Here is a 9,606-nt window from a genome sequence, read left to right on the forward strand (position 1 = left end):
TAATGCTTTAAATTTGAAACTTATTGTCATTATCAATGTTAAGAGTTGATTTCTTAACAAAGTCATTTTTAAAAAAGCATTTAAAATATTTTATTTTATTTTGAAAATGTAGTGTAAGCATACATCTTTACTGATTTGATTCTGTAATAATGATCTAATTTAAAGTAACAAAATGTGAACAATTTCTGTTTTTCCAGGCATTTATCTGACCCCAAGTTGTACTGGTCACATGACAACCTTCCACTGACATTCACTGACTATGTGGACATACAACTCAGTGCTATAGCATCTTCACTAGATCAAATAGTGCTGCTTGAAGTTACAGGTAGGCAAAAACTGGTTCATAGGTAGGCAAAACCTGGTTCATAGTCCACAGGTAGGCAAAAACTGGTTCATAGTCCACAATGTAGGCAAAACCTGGTTCATAGTCCACAGGTAGGCAAAACCTGGTTCATAGTCCACAATGTAGGCAAAACCTGGTTCATAGTCCACAATGTAGGCAAAAACTGGTTCATAGTCCACATGTAGGCAAAACCTGGTTCATAGTCCACATGTAGGCAAAACCTGGTTCATAGTCCACATGTAGGCAAAACCTGGTTCATAGTCCACAATGTAGGCAAAACCTGGTTCATAGTCCACATGTAGGCAAAACCTGGTTCATAGTCCACATGTAGGCAAAACCTGGTTCATAGTCCACATGTAGGCAAAACCTAGTTCATAGTCCACAGTGTAGGCAAAACCTAGTTCATAGTCTACAAGGTAGGCAAAACCTGGTTCATAGTCCACATGTAGGCAAAACCTGGTTCATAGTCCACATGTAGGCAAAACCTGGTTCATAGTCCACATGTAGGCAAAACCTGGTTCATAGTCCACATGTAGGCAAAACCTGGTTCATAGTCCACAATGTAGGCAAAACCTGGTTCATAGTCCACAGGTAGGCAAAAACTGGTTCATAGTCCACAATGTAGACAAAACCTAGTTCATAGTCCACATGTAGGCAAAACCTGGTTCATAGTCTACAAGGTAGGCAAAACCTGGTTCATAGTCCACATGTAGGCAAAACCTGGTTCATAGTCCACATGTAGGCAAAACCTGGTTCATAGTCTACAGGTAGGCAAAACCTGGTCCACAGGTAGGAAAAACCTGGTTCATAGTCCACAGGTAGGCAAAACCTGGTTCATAGTCCACAGGTAGGCAAAACCTGGTCCACAGGTAGGTAAAACCTGGTTCATAGTCCACAGGTAGGCAAAACAGAATTTTTCTGCCATTTGTAAAGCTTTTCCACACTTCCATTACCTGTTATTGTTATGACTGTAAGCTGCTGTCTCATTATCTGAGAATTGATTGTTTAAATCAGGGGTCTCCAAACTTTTCAATCCGAGGGCCGCATTAACTATCAAATTTCAGTTCGGGGGCCAGTTTCTTCCAGGCATGTCTTTGACTTTTCTGGGCAAAGTTCCTCAGCCATCACCAACAACCGGTTTTTCCGTGGACAAAAAGATCTCCGGGGGCCGGATGACAGGACATCTCGGGCGGCATCCGGCCCGCGGGCCGTAGTTTGCAGACACCTGGTTTTTATATTTTGCAGGTTATAACATGACTGTAAGCTGCTGTCCCATTATCTGAGAATTGATTGTTTAAATGTTGCAGGTTATAACATGACTGTAAGCTGCTGTCCCATTATCTGAGAATTGATTGTTTAACTTTTGCAGGTTATAACATGGATGTAAGTTGTGGTCCCAGTGTCCCAAAACACAGTAGTCCCCAGAATCCACATCAAGCAGAATTCAGTAAGTTGTCTAAATTTATGATTTACTTGTTGTCAAGATTTAGTTGTTGTCTAGATTTACTTGTTGTCAAGATTTAGTTGTTGTCTAGATTTACTTGTTGTCAAGATTTAGTTGGGGGTCATCCATAAATGACGTCACACTCGTAGGGGGGAGGGGGGGTCCGTAATTTTGTGACGATGTGTGATGAGGGGGAGGGGGGGGGGGGGTCAGATGTTGCGACGTCACATTTTTGCATTATAAAAAAGCAATGTTAGAAAACGAATTTTAGACGTTATTTCGCGTTTTAGATAACTGTTTTAATAAATTGTAATAGTATAGACAAGATTTTGGAAAAATATCAATGTTTTAAAAAAATTCAACTGCAATTTTGAGGGGGGTTGTAGGTTGAGGTGTGACGTCATTTTAGGGGGGGGGGGGGTCTGGCTTTTTGTGACGAAGTGTGACGGAGGGTAGGGTGGGAGGTAAAAATCGTCAAAAAAAGCGTGACGTCATTTATGGATGACCCCTTGTCTAGATTTACTTGTTGTCTAGATTTAGATCTAGTTGTTGTCAAGATTTAGTTGTCTAGATTTACTTGTTGTCTAGATTTAGATCTAGTTGTTGTTTAGATTTAGTTGTCTAGATTTAGTTGTTGTTTAGATTCAGTTGAACTCTTCTTTACTTGCCCCGTAGACCGTCAGGTTTGAAAAGGAACGTTCCTTTAAGATTCAGTTGTTGTTTAGATTTTGTTGTTATTGGAGTAAATGTTTATATCAGTTGTTTAGATTTAATTCTTACTAAAATCAACATTAAAAACAGCTGTTGTTTAAATTTAGTTATTACTAAGAATGCTAAATCACTGGCGTGTAGATGGGCTGTTTTTGTTTGTTAAATGGCTAAAGTTGGACTCATAATGTCTTATTTGTGCCATTAATTAAATTGATGAAATAAAATGTTTATGTTAAGTTTTTGTATGTTTGCAACTTTGTATATTGGCAGTACTAAATGAATATTGAAACATTAACACATTGAAGAAAAACTACAGTCTGTTTCTCTAATTCCAGAGTAGAAAAACTAAAGTCTCTATCTCTAATTCCAGAACTTTGGTAGAAAAACTAAAGTCTGTTTCTCTAATTCCAGAACTTTGGTAGAAAAACTAAAGTCTGTTTCTCTAATTCCAGAACTTTGGTAGAAAAACTAAAGTCTGTTTCTCTAATTCCAGAACTTTGGTAGAAAAACTAAAGTCTGTTTCTCTAATTCCAGAACTTTGGTAGAAAAACTAAAGTCTGTTTCTCTAATTCCAGAACTTTGGTAGAAAAATGGGGGTTGGCGTGGTTGAGTCGGTAAAGCTCAAGGTTGCTAAACCGAAAAGTCTCGAGTTCGAACCCTCAGGCAGATGAGGCTTGTTAGCTGGGGACAGCCACTCTTCTAGGAGAGACAACTCCAAAATAAAACAACTGCTGCCTTGTAGTTTGTTCTTGGTTGGACAAAGACTATGGAAGCAAATCCAAAAAGAAAAGCAGGCTGAAATCGGAGTCAATGGCCTCAATAGCGCATAACCAGTTGACACGTATCCTTAATTGTGATGGAGGCGTGGTCGAGTCTGCAAAAGTTCATAGTTGATAAATTTGAAAAAGTCTCGAATTCAAACCCTCTGGCAGAGAAGGCCTGATCCCTTCCAACACTAAAAATAAAGAACGAAGAAGAAGAAGAAAGAAGGTAGAAAAACTAAAGTCTGTTTCTTTAATTCCAGAACTTTGGTATGTTATTGTCATCTCGCTGGCGGGTGTGCTGGTCATCATACTGGTCACTGTGGTCATCATTTGCTGCTGTAGGCGCAGAAAGTAAGTGGCACACCAAACACTTTGAGCAGAACATCATTCCTGTGCTAGACTGTATCCCACCCCTCTAATCGAAATTTGGTGTACCCTATCTTTCTGCTTGATAAGATCATTAACTCTGTCTTTGAACTAACCGGAAATCAAAGTTTGCTTTGAATGACATCATCCAAAAATCATATGGTCACTGCAGGCATGAAAGGGCAACAGGAGTTACATACTATTTCCCCCCTTCCCCGCTCTGAATTTTGGTACACTGCTTTCTTAAAAGAAAACTTCTAGTAGAACATTACCCCCTCCCCCTCTGTCTTTTGTTATGCTTCCAAATAAAATTAACTAGCCTAGAACTTAATTAACTATGGATTACAATTTTATTGTATATTGTTGATTACAATTTCATAATATATTATATATTTGTTTCTTTTTTGTAAATGTAGTTTTTGTTGTATTTAATAGACATTCTTGAGATTGGTAATTACCATTTGGAATAGTTGAGAGGGGTAATTACCATTAGGAATAGTTGAGAGGGGTAATTACCATTTGGAATAGTTGAGAAGAAGTAATGTCCTAGACCAGGGGGAAAGATCATTTGATAAAAATTTGTTTTTGTGCTGTCTTTATTTTGAAAACCCTAAAACTTCACAGAAGCATGTCTAGAGAGAAAGCGTCAGATGTTATTTATGCTGAGCCAGATGAACCTGCGAAGGGCAAGGATTTTGAGAGCAAGCACCCAGCAGGGCGGGCACCCAAGGATTCTGGCCGGGCACCCAAACCATGCCATTCTGACACCACAGAAAGTCTTTTACCACCAGATTATTTTGAGCTGGAGAAACCGTTACCTCCTAATAACAATGTTGGCCGGCAGGTAAAATTATTTAAAAAGCTTTTTTGGTCTTGGGACTTGTGGATGATGTTGATGGGATCTTAAATCAAGATTCAAAGTTCTGCTTGAATGACATCCAATAAGAAAACTCCTGACATACCCTTTCATTATTTAAAAAAATCATGTGAGGTGCCCGATGTGGTTACAAAAACTTGATTGTGTGGTTTATGTATGACTTTTCTAAAGATTGGACGTATTTCATGTTAACTTTTGAATCCTGTCCTCCCTGGCCTAAGTTCTCCCATTTCCTGATCTCCCAGGCCCAAACCAGTTTTCACTTATCTGCTTCTAACTTTGCCTATAACTTTTGAACCGTTTGAGATAATCAAGCCAAATTTGATATCCAGGCTCAGTATCAAACAACAATTCAGCAAGATTTGGAAAAATTTTTTTACCAAATAATAAAATAATATAAAATAAAAAATTTTTTTGACAATGTATTTTACGAAAGGCAAACACTTTCACTTTCAACTTTCCCCAAAATCTATTTTTAGAATCATAACCCGCACTAAAAGGACATGTGCGCCGTTTTATTCAGGCCGCCGCTAATTATATTTAAAAAGACAGTACACTAGCCCCTAGGACTTTGATGCTAGATCATCATGCCGGAAAACCGGCTAATTTTGAAGCCGGTTTTCCGGCTTGTCCGTCTCAAAGGGTTAATAGTATTTTGGATAACTTCACTAAATTTGAAAAAAAAACAAGAACCCAAGATCAGTTTGATTTTGCTCATTGAAAATGTTAACAAACATTGCATAACTAGATAATGTTTTCTTCAAAAGTTAAAATAAGTTTGTTAAAATAACTATTTTCAATGTTTTTAATAAAAAGTGGGGTTTTCAGACTGGAAATCCACAATCTGTGATGTAGCCAATCAAAGTTTTTCTCACTTTAGTCAAAATTCAAGTTAAAATTCTGGGTTGATATAATTAACATTGAAATTAAATACAAAATGCAAAAAATAATTTTTAAGTTCTCTGGATTTCCAAAAATAAATCTCAAAAATATTCCATTTCTGATAAAAAAAATTTTGTGTGCTTAACGTTGTTTTTCTTCTTATTTTTGTTATGACCACTATTAAGGCAAAATTTAAAAAGCACATTTTTATCCATGTCTAATTGGGGGGGAGGGGGGGGGGGAGGGTCATCTCATCATTTAGGGCATTGAACTTTCTGTGTTGGCGTTAACTAGAACAAATGCAGTTGACCTATTGATTTGAGAATGTTTATAAGCTAACCTAATTGACCCACATTTAGGATGTGTGACCTAACCTAGTTGACCTACTTATTTCTGGATGTTTATAACCTAACCTAGTTGACCTACTTTCCCACCAGAAGTTAATAACTTAATTGACCCATTTGTTTCAGGATGTTTATAAACTAACTGACTTGACCCACTTGTTTCAAGATGTGCCTAATCTAACCTACTTATTTGACCTACTTATTTTCATTAATTGTTTCTAACCGAATTGACCTACTTGTTTCAGGATGTGCCTAATCTAACCTATTTGGCCTACTTATTGCCAATTGTTTCTAACCAAATTGACTCAATTGTTTCAAGATGTTCACTTTAACCTACTTATTTTCATTAATGTTTTCTAACCAAATTGACCCACTTATTTCAAGATGTTCACAATTTAACCTATTTGACCTACTTATTTCCAATTGTTTCTAACCAAATTGACCTACTTGTTTCAGGATGTGTACAACCATCTGAGAGAGGAAGAGAAACCTCTGCCTGAAAACATCTATGACACGACAGAAAACGAATATTCAACACTCACCAGGGTCAACCCCAAGGTCATTGATAATGTGTATGATGTGTAGTATGTGTGTGCGGCCTTGATGATGGTTTATATGATGAATAGTGTGTGTCACATGTTGCAAATTGTATGACATATTTTAAGTATGTTTGTACTATTATGCTGCCATCTTCATGTGTATCTGTCAAAATTTTATATTTACATTCAATCACATTGCCTTTGTATTCATCAGTGTCAAATATTGATATGTAAAATGTAAATAACTGGTTTTATCTTTACTTTTCTTGTTGATTGGTTATGTGCCTTGTTTTCGCAACTAAAAAAATATATTTTCTCAGTTAAACACATGCTGGCTAGAATAGAAAGAAAATGTGTGACTATACAGACTTGAATTATCTTTTCTCTTGAACAATGTTCTGTGATATAACTGGTCAGTATTAGATGTAACTAGCCTTGTTCCTCATGCGTTGTTCACGTTCACTTTTTAAAAAAAATGTTAGTTAGGATTAAGTTTAGGGTCTCCCTCTAAAAATGTCAGGATTAAGTTTAGGGCCTCCCTCTAAAAATGTCAGGATTAAGTTTAGGGCCTCCATCTAAAAATGTCAGGATTAAGTTTAGGGCCTCCCTCTAAAAATGTCAGGATTAAGTTTAGGGCCTCCCTGTAAAAATGTCAGGATTAAGTTTAGGGCCTCCCTCTAAAAATGTCAGGATTAAGTTTAGGGCCTCCCTCTAAAAATGTCAGGATTAAGTTTAGGGTCTCCCTCTAAAAATGTCAGGATTAAGTTTAGGGCATCTCTCTAAAAATGTCAGGATTAAGTTTAGGGCCTCCCTCTAAAAATGTCAGGATTAAGTTTAGGGCCTACCTCTAAAAATGTCAGGATTAAGTTTAGGGTCTCCCTCTAAAAATGTCAGGATTAAGTTTAGGGCATCTCTCTAAAAATGTCAGGATTAAGTTTAGGGTCTCCCTCTAAAAATGTCAGGATTAAGTTTAGGACATCTCTCTAAAAATGTCAGGATTAAGTTTAGGGCCTCCCTCTAAAAATGTCAGGATTAAGTTTAGGGCCTCCCTCTAAAAATGTCAGGATTAAGTTTAGGGCCTCCTTCTAAAAATGTCAGGATTAAGTTTAGGGTCTCCCTGTAAAAATGTCAGGATTAAGTTTAGGGCCTCCCTCTAAAAATGTCAGGATTAAGTTTAGGGCCTCCCTGTAAAAATGTCAGGATTAAGTTTAGGGCCTCCCTCTAAAAATGTCAGGATTAAGTTTAGGGCCTACCTCTAAAAATGTCAGGATTAAGTTTAGGGTCTCCCTCTAAAAATGTCAGGATTAAGTTTAGGGCATCTCTCTAAAAATGTCAGGATTAAGTTTAGGGTCTCCCTCTAAAAATGTCAGGATTAAGTTTAGGGCATCTCTCTAAAAATGTCAGGATTAAGTTTAGGGCCTCCCTCTAAAAATGTCAGGATTAAGTTTAGGGCCTCCCTCTAAAAATGTCAGGATTAAGTTTAGGGCCTCCCTCTAAAAATGTCAGGATTAAGTTTAGGGCATCTCTCTAAAAATGTCAGGATTAAGTTTAGGGCCTCCCTCTAAAAATGTCAGGATTAAGTTTAGGGCCTCCCTCTAAAAATGTCAGGATTAAGTTTAGGACATCTCTCTAAAAACGTCAGGATTAAGTTTAGGGCCTCCCTCTAAAAATGTCAGGATTAAGTTTAGGGCCTCCCTCTAAAAATGTCAGGATTAAGTTTAGGGCCTCCCTCTAAAAATGTCAGGATTAAGTTTAGGGCCTCCCTCTAAAAATGTCAGGATTAAGTTTAGGGCCTCCCTCTAAAAATGTCAGGATTAAGTTTAGGGCCTCCTTCTAAAAATGTCAGGATTAAGTTTAGGGCCTCCCTCTAAAAATGTCAGGATTAAGTTTAGGGCCTCTCTCTAAAAGGTATGATACTGCTGAAGGTTTCCGTCTAAGACCTTGAACTTTGGTCTGTAAACATCATGCTTGTATCTCTACAATTCTGATGTGCAATGTTTGGCTGTCACAGTTTCATCAACTGAAATCTGTCAGAAGCCTCACAGCTAAACCTACATAACCTAATCAAATTTTTGTACAAGGTTTGGTCTGATTAGCTCAAGTGATCAAAAGTTTTTGACATTTTTATGACAAGTGCCTTCAATGAAAAAAATTCCTATTTAAAAAAACTTTTATGCAAATAATTTGTACATATAATTTCATTTAGAGATCTGTTGTGTGTGGGAAAAAATGTATGTATGCTTTCTGGTGCCAAACCTTTGGGAAATAAAAATTGTTTATAAAAGAATGCTCTATGTAAATAGTATTGAATGCAATGTACATGAACATTATTGAAATGTTTCTCAATGTGATGTACTTTTCACAAATGTAATAATTGTTAACTAACGCTCTTTCAATAATATATCTATCTCTGTTTTTAACAAATGGTTTTGATGTTAACATGTATGCCTACTGCTTGCAGTGCTGGTTTGGCTTGAAGATTGTGGTGTAGGATATTTAGAGTTCACCCGTCAGGAGTCTAACAAAGGCTCATGTCTGAAACAAATTGTTGAATTTATCAGAATGCTCATCTAAAACATAAGAACACACAAATAATGTACTGGAAATAATATTGTCTTTAGCTAAATCTGGGTAGGATTCTTCCAAAAACAGTCGCAGAAGTTTTACATTTGTTGCAGATCTGGTATGAACCTGATCAAAATCTTTGACCTTGGCTACAAGGGAGGTAACTTGTGGAAGCCCAAACTTCTCCACTAACTGGTCCAAAAAACTGTTTGGACATTTCATCTGAAAAAAATTCTTGAATTTTCTTGAATCAGCAGCAAAAAAAACCTATCAAACACCACACATAACTAAACTTCCTTAAAAAGCTGCTTATTTCCCTTTGATATTTTACTTAAATATTTTCTTGACTTGTCTTATGTAGAAGTGTCTTAAATATTTTTAAGAATTGATTAATTTGGAATTATTGTGAGGTCTTTAATTTGCTGTGTATGTATAGTTAACAATAGTATTGTATTTATATGTACTTTCAATTGTTACAATATAATGTTTATTTTGACAATAATTTGAAAGATTATCTTACAAATAGTGTATGGTGTTTATGACATATCACACTTTTAAATGCATTTAATTTTTCTATTCCCAAAACTTGATTTATAAATAAATATTTGCTATAAAATCAAATTTTGTTGGCCATGAAAATTGATTCAGTACTGACTTGTATTCAGCGCCTTATGCTGCATGTACACAAACCCAGTTGTACATATACACTGTGTATTTGATGCTGCTCTTTGATTTCATCGTCTTTAACGAATCTCCTTTGTTGCTTGAACA

General features: G+C 36.4%; 1 protein-coding gene across 4 annotated transcripts in view; it reads left to right on the forward strand.

Moving 5' to 3' along the window:
* The window catches only part of LOC131942025 (uncharacterized), a 28,542-nt gene extending 21,459 nt beyond the window's left edge, over positions 1-7,083 (forward strand). For all 4 annotated transcript variants that reach the window (XM_059301686.1, XM_059301687.1, XM_059301685.1 and 1 more), the window contains 5 exons: positions 198-325; positions 1,713-1,790; positions 3,523-3,613; positions 4,253-4,472; positions 6,188-7,083. In XM_059301686.1, coding sequence (XP_059157669.1) covers positions 198-325; positions 1,713-1,790; positions 3,523-3,613; positions 4,253-4,472; positions 6,188-6,316 — 646 coding nt within the window. In that variant the 3' untranslated portion in view covers positions 6,317-7,083. The remainder of the gene's footprint in view (positions 1-197; positions 326-1,712; positions 1,791-3,522; positions 3,614-4,252; positions 4,473-6,187) is intronic.
* The last annotated feature ends 2,523 nt before the right edge of the window (positions 7,084-9,606 follow it).

The sequence above is a fragment of the Physella acuta genome, unplaced genomic scaffold (assembly GCF_028476545.2).
Source record: "Physella acuta isolate Inbredline_101_S28 unplaced genomic scaffold, ASM2847654v3 ptg000381l, whole genome shotgun sequence".
NCBI classification, from domain to species: domain Eukaryota; kingdom Metazoa; phylum Mollusca; class Gastropoda; family Physidae; genus Physella; species Physella acuta.